Here is a 17,130-nt window from a genome sequence, read left to right as displayed (position 1 = left end):
TGTTTCCATACTGGTATACATTGGGTAATGTCCAGATCAAGGTATGCATATATACCTCCCCAAGATTTATCATTTCTTTGTGGTGAAAAAACTCAAGAGTGGTTTAAAAAAGAAAGGAAAGTGAAAAAAGGAAGGGGGAGAGGAGGAAAAGGGGAAGTAATGTGGACTGTTGGAGCAAATTATATTCCATGCTTCATGACTAAGTCAAAATGAATCCCAAAATTATGTATAATTATAAAGCACTAATTGCAAAGGATATTGGATTCCATCATTTTTGAAATATGCAGGACCTTATCATGACTGTACTGTGTGACAGAACAGCAGAACCAATTCCTCCTACCTGACTACAACTTAATACCCTGGGGCCAACCTTCTTCTGTCCCTCCTGCTCCCTTACCATTTCCAGCCTCTGGGAACCCGCATTCTGCTCTGTGAACCTGTGAGAGCAACTTCTGTACCTTCTCCATGTGAGTGAGGTCCTGCCGTACTTGTCTCTCTGTGGCTAGCTTATTGCCCTTCACATGGTGACCTCCAGTTCTCTCCATAGGATCAAGGATGCCAATTTTATAACAATTATATATAAAACAGTTAAGCCTTATTGAACACATTCTTCAATTGAGCACAAGAGGGGAAATGTTCTTAGTAACACTTCATATATTTTATGAATAACTAGGAAAGAGGAGGTCAAAGTCTCCAGAGCAGAGATAGTTAGGAATAGAGGGAAGCATTAATTATCCTCATTTTTATCAATACTTGCTGTGCACAAGTATTAAAGTATTACACTGTACCCATACCTACATACAATTATTACATGTTAATTACACATGTTTCTGAAATTGTTTAAGAAAATGGACTTGTTGACTACCCTAAAATGATCATTACACACTGTATACATGAATTGAATTAATATGCCACTCTCTAATAATTTGTAGAATTAAGAAAATAATTTGGAATTAAATATCTTAAAAGTCACATTAAAATCATCAAGGGAACTTTAAATACCTTACCTTGGTGTTCACTTTAGTCCTAAAACTCAACACCCAGAGATAGAGTGCTTCTTTGTTTGGGAGAATACCAGTAGAAGGAGTTTGTATCAGAAGCTTCTCTTTTCTTTGACCTTGAGCTTTAACATTGGAAGAGCTTCTCTAGAGCCAGATGGACATCAGGTCTGGGAGCCAGGCCTGCTCCACACAGCTTGGGGGCGGGGGGGCTCATCATCCCCTGTGACCTCAAGCTCATTGCCTGGAGACCATAAGGTCCTGCTGACTCATGGAGGAGTGACCAGGAACCTCCAGAGACAGTGTGTATCAGGTGGTCCAACCAACCATCAAATGCTGAGTGGAGTTATAAAATCTTTAATTTAATGTTTACTGACATGTGATTGTACATATCAATAGGGGTGAGTGTGGCATTTTAGCACATACTATGGAGTGTGCTGAACGAAACAGCTTAAGGAAACTTTCCCTCCCCATATCATTACCTTATGATTCCAGGTTTGTGCTCCTCACTTCAGATCTTCATAAAACACATGTCAAGATCTGGGCACTGCAGCCCCCACCCAACATACTCATTGTGAAAAACCAGGACTGGGTCTTCCTATTCACCTGTGTTCCTGTACCTGTTATCCAGCCTCCCCTGCTCCTCCTTCTCCTGCCTCCTATCCAGCCTCCAGTGTCACTATTCTGTATATAGATTGAGGCTCCTTTGGTCTCCACATAGGAGAACATGCAGTGTTTGCTTCTGTATGGCTTCTTTCATGGGACACAATGGCCTGTCCCATTCATTGTGTTGTAAATGACAGAATTTTAATCTTCTTGAAGACTGAAGAGCTCAGTTATGGATATACCTCATTTCCTTTTCTATGCATCCACAGACAGGAAGCTCAGGTGGTTCCATACCTTGACTACTGTGAAGAAGGTGGGGGAGTGCAGATACATCTTTGGGTGCTGACTTCACTCCCTCTCTTGCTTTATTATCAAGATCTACCTCCATGAGTCTGGATTATTTTTCTTCCTCAAAGCCTCTTAGATCATCTGCCCATGTATACTTTTGTGGCTCAGACTCTCTCTTCTTTCTCTTCAATCATCTCCTAATTTTCATTCTATTTAACTAAAATTCACACAGGACAAACTCCTTACCAGGAACTGTAGGAGACATCATGGTTGCAGGCACAGATGAGATAGGGTTCAGAATTTCTAGGAATTCATAGTGAATGGAAAACTTCAGTAAGTAGGGGATGATGGGAAGGAAAGGGGATCCAACAAAAAGGCAGGAAATCTTCAGAGTTGGTCTCATTTGCATCACCTCAGAACACATCTCTGAAAGTGAGTTTCCAGGGCAACAAGGCATCACTTGTGAGGTTATTTGTTAAAGGTGTAAGATTTGGTTTGTTTAATTTAAAGACAATCCCTTATTGTAGATAACTGTGAAAATGCCCTATTATATTCATCCAACTGAGATTTCCTGGTGAACGTTAAAAGGCTGATCCAATGTGGAACCTTAGAAATAGTCCTGGAGACAGGGAGGTCCTGAAGGGAGACCCCAGGGAGGAGTGGCTTTAAAACCTGTGAAAGCTGAAGTCGTCAAAGGGCTGGATGGAGGAGGTCAGGCTCTGGGGCCCTTGATGTGGTGCCCACTGCTGCTCAGGAGAGTCCTGCCAGGGCCTTCACTGGGACACCATCCTCCTGACCCCTCCAACTCCCTGCTACTCAGACTGTAGACAAAGGGGCTCAACATGTGGGTGACACCAAGGCCACATCAAGGTCATCCTAGACAACAAAGTGCCTGAAGAACTGAGGAAGACCTGAAGGCCGGTGCTACAGTTTCAATCTTAAGTGTCACCCAAAGGCCCTGTGTTAAAGCTTGGTCCCCAGCTTGGTACAATGGAAGGTGGAGGAAATGCTAATAGGAAGGTCTAGTGGGAAATCTTAGTTCATTTGGGAATTTCCCTTGAAAGGGATTGTAGGACCCCTCATCTGTTCCTCTATCTCTTCTATATCCAGGCCATGTGGTCAGCGGCTTTCTTCTGCCACATTCTTGCCACCCCTGGTCATGTGCTCATTGCAATGGGGCCAAGCCATGGGGCCAATCCAAAACAGATTGGAATCTTGAAAACTGTGAGCCAAAATAAATGCTCTCTTCTTATAAATCCATTATCTCAGGTGTTGTTTTAGAGTAACAGAATGCTGACTCACATAGAAAGTTCATAATGCATGGACATTACCATTATTTTTGACCCACATGCAGAAAAGGCTTTGAACTGGTTTTTGACTGTCAAAATTCTAGAATGATAGAAGCAAAGAACGCTACTATGTTATTTATGAGGTTGCCTGAATAGGGGAACTCAGGATTCTGGCAAGTCCGGAACAGTGTGGGGTTCGTAAGTTTTTGCAAAAGGTGGGCAGTAGAAGAGGTTTACTTAAGTAAAAGCCATATTCTAAATGAAATATTCATCAGTAATGTCTTCTCTCTTCTCTATGTAGCAGAGATCAAGATCAATGAGTTGTAATATGCCAACATTTCTTTTTGTCACGAATCTGTTTATTTCAATATCCAACATTTTTACACCAATCTGAAAATCAGACTTCACCACAGTCTTTGTACATTTTGTGTGTGGGTTGACATAGTCATCAAGATGGTGTTCTCTTTTGTGGGAGGCCAACATTATGGGTGACTGAGTTACACTCCCCAGCTGGGTGCTGAGGTGCTCAGTCACAGAAATGGGTGTGTCTTGCTATAGCCCCATGGGTGAAGCTATGCTCACCTGTTCCTTTGTAATATAACCCCTTGCCCTGTTTAGGATAGAATCTTCCATGGAAGTGCCTTGTGTGGTTATTTCCTGCAGCCCAGTTAGCCCAGTTTAACTAGAGTGACCCCTGAGCCTTTTAGTCCTGAGAACAGAAACCAGGCAATTGGAGTCCAACATGGGCCAAAAGGTCTTTAAGCTGCAGGGACAAAATCGACAAAGGCTGGCTCCTAAGGGGACTCCAATTTAAATGTTAAAGAAAGTTAGTGAAGTTGAAAGTTCTCTCCAAAAGTTAAGCATGCTTAGGATTGCAGAGTATTGTAGGCAGAATTGTAGAAAGTAAGTGAATTAGAGAAAAGGAAAATCTGTGACGTTAAAATTTTTAATATTGGGGTATAATTGTAGAGACTCTAAATAAATATAGTTATTAAGATGATTGATGGGCTATGTTGTTGAGTTGAGTCCTCTCCATGGAAAGCGCGCTTTTGTGGATTTTTAAAAATTGTTTTTATAAATCTTTATAAAAGATTTTTGGGGGGCTAGGATTGTTGCTCAGCGGTAGAGTGCTTGCCTAGCATGGGCGGAACCTGAGTTTGATGCTTAGCATCACATAAAAAAAAAAAAGAGCTAAAAAAAAGAGTTTTTTGGCCTTTATGTTCTAGAAGTTTGCGCTAGGAGAGTGAGAAAAAGGGAGAGAAAATGTGATGTTTACCTGGAGAGAAATAAGTTTCAATTTTCTATTGTTTTTGTCAATACTCAGAAAGTATGTATGGGCCTTTTTACTACTCGATTGTCCTATGAATCAGAATGGCTGTAACTCAGCCGCTGGGGACAAGAGACTTTAGCTGCTGCCGCTGGCTGCTGCCTATGGGGTCCTAGCCCCTGCAGCCAGCAGTGCTTTTAACCCTTGAATTACTTGACCTAAATGCCAAACACAGACTAACTTAAGATCTGATGGTAATGCTAGCGTTTGCTGCTAAAAAAAACCTTTGGAGCACCCACGTGCCACAGAAAAAAAGTGCAGGATGTACATGAGCTGCAACCGCAGGTCGTAGAGGCAGAACAAGCTGCTATTGCAGTAGGATCTTGACCAGGCGGGGGAAAATGCAGACAAAATCAAACAAAATGCAATCGGCTAGGAAGGAACTTTTGCCCCGACAATGGGCAGCAGACTCCATGTTGTTTGCATCACCATGGTAACCACGGAGTGCCTGGCCAGAAGAACGGGCTTCCTAGTCCCACCTCCCACACTTTCCCGGGCTGCCAATTGGTTCTTCCACAGTCACTCAGATGGGACTTCTAGTCCTGCCTTCCAGCCACTAACCTGTACTACTATGTTTCAGATTTCTACTGGAGCTGTTCAGAGCCTGTATTTTTAAGAATGCCTACCTGTAAATGCTAACGAAAGATATCTTTTTCAGACAAAATTTAATTCCACAGGTTTCTATGTTGCAGCCCTAAATTTAAGTTAGTTCTGAGTTGAATAACCTGACTTTTCTCTATAGTTGTGTTACTAAATAATGTTCTATTGATGAGACATATCAAACATGATTCTTTATATTTTACATTTAATTTTAGAGGTTATAAGGATGCATTTTCTCACCACAGGAACAAAGCCGGCAATGTTCCTGTAATGACCAAAAAAATCCTTATTCTCATTCCTAACTATAAACAATAAATATGTATACTCAAGGATCTTATTTCAGTTACATCAAGTGACATCACATAGAAGAGTGCACTCCTAGTTAAAAATAAATTAAAGTGGATCCAAATATTTTAAGACCACGTGGTTACATAAAGTTAATACAATTATAAGTTATGTTCTTATTCTTAATATATATTTTTTAGATATTTAGATAACCTATATTTGTTAATCTATAAAATAATTAGCACATGCCTAATTGATTAGTTAATATATATATGCCTAATTGTTTTTCTTCAACAGAAAACCCATAATTTATGTTTTATATCTACATTTATCAGATACTCTGCCTTTTCAGTTACAGATATTTGAGATAAATGTATTTACTATAAATTTGCTTTTAAGTGAAAATACAATCTTCAAGTAGTTTCTAATTCTCAAAGTTACTGTTCAAACTCATAAGATGATAAATAATTATAATTATGTCTACAAAATATCTAAGGATTTTAGCTATATTTTCATTGATATTTCTTATCAAAGTACCATAATTTGTTTATAGATTCTAAGGTTTTCAGAAATTGTTCCAAAGTATAACCAAAAATTTTTTTCTAAAAGAAAAAGATGCTTCAACAAAGAAAAAGCACACATGGATCCTAAAAAGAAGAAAGAAATCATCTTTGGGTAAAACAAGGTCTTTATATTCATATTTCAATGATAAAAGTATTTTCCTAAGTAAAAAAGATTTTTATATTATTATCTAAACAGATTATGTAAAAAGTTAGAATGATTAAAAAAGAGATTTATATATACTAAACTGACTATAATTAATTTAAGGATATTTCAGGTTATTTTCCTAATTTAACTATACTAATGTGAGCTAAGATTTTGTCTATATTTTGACATGATAAGCAACCTATTAAAATGTAAGTTTATTTCTTTAAAGAAAGATCTTTATTGCCTAATAATTCTTACTGTTTAAGACAAAGATTAATTTTGGTAAATAAATTCACATTGTTGATTAAACATTAAGTATATTGAACTACTAACTTAAATCCTGATTTTAACAATTGTCCTTAGAGACTAAAATCGATTGATTCTAACTAAGACACTGAGATACTAATTTTTACATATTTTGTTTGTTAGATAATTATAAAATTAAAAAAACATTTTATTAAGACTAATGTTCTCCAAATTAAAGTTATATATTAATTTTAAACAATAAAGGTTACAAACTTTAAAAAAATCATTGATATTATATAAGTTCTCTAACTAGATCTATTGTCCAAAAAAAAATACAGTAAGATTTATATACTGCTTCCTACACAGAAAATAACCTTAATCATATTTTTAAATAATTAAGAGATACCTATTTAAAGGATAATATTCTAAAATATAGAGAATATTAATTAAAATATAGAGAATCCTCAAAAAGATTGAGGATTCTTTCTAAATTGTTAGGATGGATCAACTAGTCTATAATAAAAAATTTAATAATCAATAAAAGGTAAATCTATTCTTAGTCATTTAAATACTTGTATTATTATCTATAACTTAAACTAATAATACTATGACTTATACCAAGCCTTTACTCAATTTTATTAAATAAGGAAAAGGGGGAATACAGGATCCCAGAGAGATACTAGATTTTACAAAATACTTTAAAAGTTTTTTCTTAAATTGTAATATTGAGAGTCTTAATGTTACTGAACATGATTCAGTAAATTAAATCAGATATCAAAGGAGAGTTTAAACCAGTCATCATGATAATGACTGAGAAACCTGGCACAGGAAGGTAAATTTCCAGCTACAGAGTTTATAGCCATGCAGCTTCACGAGCTTGTTAGGTAAATAAAAATTATGAAAAGACTTGCATGGACCCATTTCCCAGGTCCACCTTTAATGTGTCTTGCAGTGAGGACTGGAAAGTCCACCCATGAAACTAGATTAATTGTCCTGACTGAATGGTCAGTTATACCTATATATTGATTCTATGGTAAACAGACTGTCTGGAAGTATCTTTTGAGAAAAAGACAGTGTTGAAATAACGGATTGTTCTGCATCATTATGGATAGCAGCTATGGACCAGATGTGAGTGACACCAGTTAAGGGCCAGTTCTGTATGAGGGATCTCTCTTCATCCGTCTCTCTCAGCTTTGTCACTATACTACAGTTTGTCTTTCTATGGCCTGTCTCCTTCCTTCCTGAACACATCCGCACCAGCCCAGGGCTGTGAGCTTGGCCCTCCATGGAGAAGAAACCTGAGTTTGCTGATCCTAGGGTAAATGCTGGCGTGGAGGCCACGAGGGCATTATCTATCAAGGAGACAGAAAGTCCTCTTGGGGACGATGCCATGCACACTCCACATCACCCTGTTTGGCCCCAGATAATGGCTGATGAGCCAATGACAGGTAAGATTCCTCAAGGGAGGTACAACCTAAGACAGGCACAGTCGCAGAGGGGCCATCAGGAAAAAATTGGGGGGCCAATAGAGGTGAGGCAAAGAACCTCACCCCCCACTGATGCAAAGGCCTAATTCTTCTCCCCTTCTGAGAGAGGTCTCCTGCCCCATGGCTGCTTTGCTCCCCACATCCAGCTCAGATCAGAACCCTAGTGACAGAGACCTAGTCAACAGTGACTGCCTGCTCACCACAGCAGGAGACAAATGCAGCTACAGGAATGGGCCATGTCTGGATACTTTTCTCTTTCTTAGTTCTCATGTTTTTTCTATGCTTTTCCTTTTCCTTTCTTTTCTCATCAGGGTTCTCCTTTGACAATAAATTTAATAGAAGAGGAGAAAATGTTAGAATAGCCTTCAGTTGCAACTAACAGCTACAAGCATATAGTTTTCTCACAGTATGGTTATATTAAGCAGAAGATGATTGGCTTATGGATATTATCTTGCTTATGTAGATTTACAGGCATGCCTCACTCAAACCCTATAACAGTTGTGTACATTCCAAAAAGAAACTGAGCTACTGGACATTGACTTGAGGTTTGTCACCAGTCAGTTATCACCAGCTCCCAGGACTGAGGTAGCCAAATAGCCAAGCAACAAATTGACCACACCAGTGACAGAAACTTATGCTAGACAGCCGATAAAAAACCCAAGCCAGCCAATTATGCTGGACTTTAGTGACTAAGACTACATTTACCTTTATGGACAATTGTTGGAAAGATAATTAAAATAGATTTTTCCAAGGGTATGTAACTCCTTAAATATGAGAGTGAAGAGAAAAAAATGATAAATATCCTGTAGCCTATAAGAATACAACTTATTGCCTCATTAGTTATTGCCAGCTAATATTTCAGAACTATAATATGCTGAAGTTAATATTCAGGCCTTGAAACAGGTGTATGTCTATTAACCAGACCTAGACAAACTGCTGGTCTCAAAATCCCTAAAGTGACTACTTTAAATATTATTCCTTGCTTATTCAATTTAGGCCTTTGTGGCTATGTCTTAACACTTACAATGTATGGATTTTCTTAATGTTTGACTTAAATTACATCCAACTTCCTTCATGGTCAGATAAGTGCTGATGGAATGATGAGAACTAAGTAATGATGTTCTAGAAGACAATGTAATGAATAATGTGAGTGAGCCCTTTGCTCTATGGTTTATGGAGAGGCCTAAATGCCATGAGAATGAAAACGTCTGTTACTACGGCCAAACACAATGTGTCCCAATAAAATTGGGAAAAGATTAAAAATCTTCTGATGAGTGTTTGGCAAGGTAATAATAATCCAGATTATTGTGTTGACTCTTATGAAGATAATATGTTTTCTACTAATTCTTTTTGTGTTTCAATAGCAGATTGAGATGACCTTGGACCAAGAGCCAAGTGACTGAAAGAAAATTTCCCAGTTACATTCTTTTTTTCATATTAAGAAAGGGGGAATATGTGGGAGGCCAACCTTATGGGTGATTCAGTTTCACTCCCCAGCTGGGTGCTGAGGCGCTCAGTCACAGAAATGGGTGTGTCTTGCTACAGCCCCATGGGTGAACCTCTGCTCACCTGTTCCTTTGTAATATAACCCCTTGCCCTGTTTAGGATAGAATCTTCCATGGAAGTGCCTTGTGTGGGTATTTCGTGCATCCCAGTTAGCCCAGTTTAACTAGAGTGACCCCTGAGCCTTTTAGTCACGAGAACAGAAACCTGGAACTCTTTCATTTACCAGCTCTCATTAGAAAAAAAGAACATAGGGTAATTTGAAGCCTAGATGCACCAGGACAGCAATGAAATCTTGCAATACCGTGGGAGAAAGTGAACAGCAATCATGAGTTCAGGAGGAAAGGAGAAACGCATCAACATTTAAACTATGTACAAATGGCTTGCTCTGCTTTCCGTTTTTATTTATAATTCTTAATGGAACTTTCCATTTGGGGAAACATGTGATAGTAAAAAAAAAAAAAAAAAAAAAAAAAAAAAAGACAGAGAGGATTCCAAAGACCCTTTAGTCAGTTTCCACCATGGTAAAACTGAGCAAAATATCACAGGCAACTTATCAGTGCTGATAACAAAAAATGAACACACCGAGCAAGGAGAAGCTCACTGCTCATGTCTTACCACATCATTCACACAGGCTCAGATACGGAGTATATCTAAGTGCCCATCACCAGAGGAGTGAAGGGAAAAAACATGGCATATACACAACATGGAACACCATTTATCCTTATGTTAGGATGAAATCTTGTCATTTAGGACAATGTGGATGGAACCGGAGCACATTGTGCTAAGTGAATAAGGCAGATACCAAAAAAAAAGTCTTTCATGGTCTCTCTCAAATAAGGAAGATAAAAATAAAATAAAATAAATGCTAACTTGAATATAGAATACCGATTACTATACATCAGGTTGGAGAGGGTGGATAATGGATGGCTATATTTGATGAGTGTTCACTGTGGGCATGTGTGGAAATATCACACTGAACCTCCTTAATATTTACAGTTATTTACACTCATCAAATAACAAACAGAACAATTCCCAGGAGTCAAGGATCCCAAGTTTTGACTTGTTACAGCCCCATCCACCTTTCTCCCTGCCCAGTGCCTGGCCCCCCAGAACCATCAATCTGCTCACCATTTATATATTGCTAGCATTTCAAGTGTGGTCTAGCACATAAAAATATGCACCTGGTAAAAATGGTGGAGTAGATACTTCTGGGAACATGACCTGTTGTGCCCATGACTATGTTAGGCACTGTGGACACCACGCTGAAATAGAAACACAATTCAAAAGTGAGAATAAAACCTAATGACCAGCTAATACCTTGGGAAGTTAAAGGCTACCTTATCAAAAATGGAAGTTTTGGAAATAATATAGGAAAAAAACCAAAAATACAAAATTGGAATATCTATTCTCATCCATGCATGGTGCACACTTGCAATCCCAGTGACTCAGGAGTCTGAGGCAGGGGGATCACATATCAAAGCCATCCTCAGCAATGTAGTAAGGCCCTAAGCAACATAGCAAGACACTCTCTCAAACAAAAATCAGAAAGAGCTGTGCCTATGGCTCAGTGGTTAAACAGTCTTGGGTTTAATCCACAGTATCAAATTTTATTTTCTCAGATTTACTTCCACAATAAAATTATTAACATTAACTTCAGTTGTTATATTCAGTTTTTCACATTTGAATAGTAATTATGCATATTTTAAGCCAAATGAACAATTATTTAGCATTACATAAGTCATTGGAGATTATTTCTAAAAATATATCTTTTGGGATAAATGAGAATTTTCAAGTATTTCTCATCCAAAGTGGGAATAATTTGGGGCAAGTTGGAAATGACAGGGGAAAGGGTTGAATTTCATAGCGATCATAGAGTGCAATAAAGTGAAAGGTGTAGTGGGATTGTATGTCGAAGTTGAAATCAAAGAAATGGAAACTCTCAGTTAACATAGAAGGATCCAGTCCTGCTTCCACATTCCAGTGAAGAATTGCAGATTCTGCTACTGAGGCTCTGATCCCTGCAGTCATGGGCACTTATTCAGTCTCAGCACAATTAACACTTTTATCTTACTTTGTCACAAATTTTTCTCAGAGCACTCTTGATGTCTTTGTTCCTCAGACTGTAGATGAAGGGGTTCAGCATGGGGGTGACCACAGTGTACATCACTGAGGCTGTTGCAGTAGAGTGTGAGTTTTGGGTCACAGCAGAACTGAGGTACACACCTAGGCTTGTGCCATAAAATAAGGAGACCACAGAGAGGTGAGATGCACAGGTGGAGAAGGCTTTGTACTTGCCATGAGCTGATGAGAATGCACGGATGGAGGACACTATTTTGAAGTAAGAGTAAAGGATGCCAATGAGGGGTCCAACAGCCAGCACGAAAGAAGCAATATATATCACCACCTCATTGAGAAAGGTGTCAGAGCAGGCACGCTGAATCACCTGGTTAAGTTCACAGAAAAAGTGGGAGATTATTTCCAAGCCTGTGCAAAAGTACAGCCGCAATATCATTAAGCTATGTAACAATGCATGTAGGACACTCACAACCCAGGGCACCAGAACTAGCAATCCACAGAGCCTGTGGTTCATGATGACCACGTAGTGCAGGGGGTGACAGATGGCCACATACCGGTCATAGGCCATCACAGTCAAAAGGAAGTCATCCAACCCAATGAAGAGTACAAAAAAGTGAATCTGGGTGATGCATCCTGCATAGGTAATGGCCTTGCTCTGTGTCTGGATGGTCACCAGCATCTTTGGGATGGTGTTGGAGGTGAAGCAGATGTCTACAAAGGACAGGTTGGAGAGGAAGAAGTACATGGGTGTGTGCAAGTGGGAGTCTGAGATGGTGGCCAGGATGATGAGCAGGTTCCCCAGCACAGTGACCAGGTACATGGACAGGAAAAGGCCAAAGAGGAGGGGCAGGAGTTCTGGATCCTCTGCAAGTCCCAGAAGAAGGAATTCTAAATGTTGAGTATCATTCCCTGGTTCCAAATGCATGTGACTACCAGAAATGAGAAAAAGAGCATAACAATTTTTTTAAGACAGGTATTACTTACATCATTGAAATGAAACAATACATATTTTGCTATAAAATAATTTTAGTGATGTGTGTGTAGGTCATGTTGGAGTGGTTGCCTAACATATGCAAGGCCCTGGTTACCACCCACGTACCTCAAAAAAAAAAAAAAATAGAGAAATGCCAAGAGAATGGGGAAAAATAACTTCTATAGAACATGTGTGGCTCTTGTTCCCTAAGGGATCTTGTGTCACCTCTGAAGAGGAATTCCTGTTTCATTCTGAAGGTTTCACTAGGAAGTCATGCATTTCAGAATTCTAATAAGTAAGTTATTCAGGCCTTTGAGAAGTGTAAATTGAGCACCCCTCATGAGCACTTTGGTTCTTTCTGTGTTTTGGCTACAGTGAATTGTGCATCAGTCAATGTTGAAGGGCAGATCTCTTCAAAATACCCATTTCATTTTCGTTGGCCACATACCCAGTAATAAGATTGCTACATCAAGTGATAACTGTATTTAATTTTGTGGATTCTCCATAATGTTTTCTATAATGGCTTCAATAACTTGCATTCCTACCAACTCCAGGTCAGGATTCTTTTTCTCCCCCCATAATCCTAGGCCCTTGATATCCTTGTCTTTTTGATAATAGCCCTTCCAACTGAAGTTAGTCCACAGTCTACCATAGTATTGATTAGCATTTCCCAGATAATTAGCAATTTTGAGCACATTTAATACAGCTATTGGCCATTTGTAAATGGTACAGATACACAGTGGAATAATAACAGCTATTAATGAAATTATGAGTCTTATCATTGGAGACAACATAGATGAACCTGGGGACATTTATGAAGTCAAATTAGCCAGGTACAGGATCACTAAAGCTGCATGATATCATTCCTGTGTGGATTCTGAGAAATTTGATCTCATAGAATGTCAGCATAGCATGATGGTCACCAGAAGCTGAGGTGCATTCTGGGCCCAAAGGGATGAGGAGAAGCTCCTCAAGGGGAAAAAATTACAGTAAGAGAAGAGGAATAGCTTCTGGTGCTGTATTGCACAGTAGGGTAATTATAGTTAAAAATAACATGTTACCTATTTTAAAACAGAGGAGAGGACTTTGAATGTTTGTCACAGAGAAATGATAAATGATTCAGAAAATTAAGCGAATCATACTTGTTCAATTATTATACAATTTATACATGTATGTAGATATAAAGTTATTTTTGTGAATGTGTATAATTATATGTCAATTAAAAATAAAGCTATAACTAATTACTGAGTATCAAGTACGTTCCACGCATTGGATCAGTAATCTGTATGAGATAAAACACAGAAGTCCACATTATCCAAAGACAGGGAAAGCACATAAGGAAAATGGTTAAAATCACTTAATGTGTCTCATGGTGATGGGTACTAAGAGGAAAAAAAGAGCAGAGGTAGTTGTAGTTTTACAGCAATGCAGGGAAAACCAGCAGAAAGAGGGGCATCCAAAGGGAGACCACAAGGAATGCAGGGCAGGAGCCAAAAGTCATCCTCAGTGGAGTGGTCTTCATTGGGGGACAGTCAGTGCACAGGTCCAAGGTAACATGCTTGTGTGAAAAACTGAGGTATAAAAGAATGCTGTTGGCAAGGAGGAGGAAAAAGGCCGAGAGTGATGAGAGATGGTGTCAGAGAATATTAAAGAGTGAGCTGGCCTCACTGCTCTCTGAGGTTACAAGGTGCAGGGAGTCCGTAATCCACACCCCGAACCTCTTGCACTTAGATTTGCAGCAAACACATTCTGTGGGTTGCAAAAGGATTCCCTCCTTGCTACCACCTGAGGATAAGTTCTGGCCTCTAACTGCTAAGAATCACCCTGGAATATATAACATCAGGTCACCTTTTCTGAGCCCTCCAAGAGGCAAACACACACACTCACACACTCTCATAGCCTGATTTCTGCCATGGCCTCTCTGCACCAGTCACCCTGACAAGGTTGTGAGCTTCCACAAAACAAGCTGAGTTTGTCTTTTCTCTGAAGAATGTGGACAGGGTACCTGGAGAGTCCACTTGACACTCTTTCCATGAACAAATGAGTGAACCCACCTAATATGCAAACACAGATATGATAAATTGTGGTATAAAAGAGTATTAAGAATTGTAATGCAAAAATATCAATAAGAGAGCTCGTGTATAATGGCATAATTTGTCATGAACATACTTTATATACAGAGTTATGAAAACTTGTGCTGTGAATTGGTAATTATGAATGTAATGCATTCCACTATTGTCATGTATGAAAGAAATAAAAAAAAAGAATGCTTCTCTTCTTCTCTCTGTTTAAAAAGGAGCATGAAAAGCTGTGCAGTTAACAGAGGGAGAAACAGAAACAGAATATATTGGGGGGAGTGATAGAAAAGGCAAAGTGGTGGACAGAACCTGAAGAGGTGAGGTCAGAGACCTAGTGAGCTGACATGAACAAAGTGGAACAGGACCTTGAAAGCCCGGGTGTCTCTTCTCCAGGAGGAAATGGCTGCCTTGGTCCTGGCAGTATTCCAAACCCAGTGACCCTCACTGAGTGCCCAGCAAAAACCTTAAGCAGCAAAATACATTTGCCCAAAACACCAAAGTAGTGACATCATTTTCTCAATCTACATTTTAAACGTTTTCATTATTGCATTGCAGTGATACATAATGTTGGGGTCATTAAATATGCTTAGTTGTGGATGGTCACAATACCTGTATTTTATTTACTTATTTTTTCTGAGAATTGAACTCAGTGCCCACACCTGCTAAGCAAGTGCTCTGTCCCTGAGCCCTAGCCCCAGCCCTGTCAGGGTCATTTTGACACAGGCTCTCATGCAGGGAATCTACTTTGCTCCACTTTTGTCCCCAGTACCTCCCTTTTCCCTCCTCTCCTCCCTCCCACTGTTCCTCTTCCTTGTGTCAAGGCACCCAACAGACCATACACTTCAAAAGAAAAAAAAATGACCAAATGTCAAATATCAGCAACTCACAAGAGGAGATATCCAAGATATAAACAGCTAAGTGGGGAACATTGAATATGAAATAGCAGATTTGTCTCCCTAGTTCTGCCCCTTTCACCTGACCTATTGGCTTGTCCCTAGCTATGTTGCAGATAAAGGCAGCCTTTTCTCACTATTTTAAAATTCATACAGAATCATTGTGCGTGTTCACTGAGTATATATGTGATCATTCCATATATCTATGTGCTGTGTGACAATCACATCAGGGTAATTAGCCTTTCAATCTCCTTAAGTCCTTACTCTACTTCCTTATGTTTTTACTTTGCTTGTTTTGTGTGTGTCATTTCATGATTGTTCTTGGGTTTGAGGCTTTTAAAAATTTTTTGTGCATGTTAGACATAATAATTATATGATTATGGGGCATATTGTGATGTTTTGATACATGAAAATGTTGCATAATGATCAAAAAGGGTACTAGCAAGAAAATGTAAAAATAAATTGCTAAAGCCTTGGAAATAAAAGATAAGGAAGTAGAGTAAAAAGCTATGATTGAATCTTCCTTATCTATAGAGAAACAAACTCCAATATACTTGTAGATACTGGATGTGATCTCCAATAAAATGATGATGAGCAATGCCTACATTGAATCATGGAAAATCAGGAGGCAAAGAGACCTAAGAGAGACATGAAAATAAGTTGGATATATGTTGAAAAGTTGACTTATTAGTGCAAGGAGTGCATAATTTTCTTTTAAAGCAAGGATTCACAAGTCAAGAAATATGTGTTGAGTCACATCTTTCAGAATGAAAAACACTGCCAGGAGCCCAATAACAAACACTGGCCTATTGGAAAACATCAGAATCTGTAGACTTTCAGACTCCCCACAGATATATCTCCACTTATGTGCTGTGCTTATGTAAATGAAACTAGAGACAATATGCAAAACCAGTAAAAAAAACTAAAGAATAAAGTAGAATGGGAGGGAATAGACTCTAAGCAAAGGGTCTTAACAAATTGAAATAGGTCGAGAGCCATCCTGTTGATTTCATCTTGACATGTTGTGAAATACTTGCAATGTAAAACTCTTTGGCATACTCATCTTCACTGATTAAGTTAGTTCATTTTCCATGTGGATACCCAGAGAGGAAGAGGATTCAATGAAATATCTATATCATGATTTTCTCATGCAGGAATTTACTTATACAAACTCCTAAATCTAGATCTTTCTCACCAATATGAAAATGGGCTGAAATATGTTGCAGTATAATTTTTTTTTTAATGAGCTCCCTCCAGTGCATGTCTCTCCATACTTAATACTGGATTTATCCATTCCCCTTTATTGCAAAGGTAAGCAGATTTACATTTTACTTTATTTGAATCACTTAGTGCCTCCCATCCTTCTTCTAAGTGAGATTCTGTTACCATAAATTAATGGTCAAGAATGACCCAGTGCTGCTGATTTCTTGGTCACTTATCCTTTTTAGTACCTTATAAATACATTAATATATTAATTAAGCTAGAAACAGACACCACCATCTGTGGGATGCAGGCCATGCTAGTTGGGCTCTCAGGGAACCTCAGATGAAAGCTCCTGCCTTCATTCTCTTCAGTCCTCTCTTGTAGTGTCTGCTGGGTCCTCAGGCTCACCTGGGTGGCATCTCTGATGGGAGGGTCTTCATGCACAGGCTTCACTTCTTCCCTGGATGTTGAAAGTGCAGAGTGAGGCTCTGACCCCAGACAAGAGAACAGAAATGGGTCCAGCTTTGGTCCTCAAGTCAGATTTCAAGATCCTGAAGAATCAAGTGT

General features: G+C 38.8%; 1 protein-coding gene across 1 annotated transcript; it reads right to left on the bottom strand.

Annotated features, from left to right (window-relative positions):
• Positions 1-11,402: 11,402 nt before the first annotated feature.
• LOC144253874 (olfactory receptor 7A10-like) lies at positions 11,403-12,341 on the bottom strand. The gene has a single exon (XM_077796531.1). The coding sequence runs from the start codon at positions 12,339-12,341 to the stop codon at positions 11,403-11,405; it is 939 nt and encodes a 312-aa protein (XP_077652657.1).
• Positions 12,342-17,130: the final 4,789 nt, after the last annotated feature.

The sequence above is a fragment of the Urocitellus parryii genome, chromosome 3 (genome assembly GCF_045843805.1).
Source record: "Urocitellus parryii isolate mUroPar1 chromosome 3, mUroPar1.hap1, whole genome shotgun sequence".
In the NCBI taxonomy this organism is placed as follows: Eukaryota; Metazoa; Chordata; class Mammalia; order Rodentia; family Sciuridae; genus Urocitellus; species Urocitellus parryii.
This window is presented reverse-complemented; position numbering and strand designations above follow the sequence as displayed.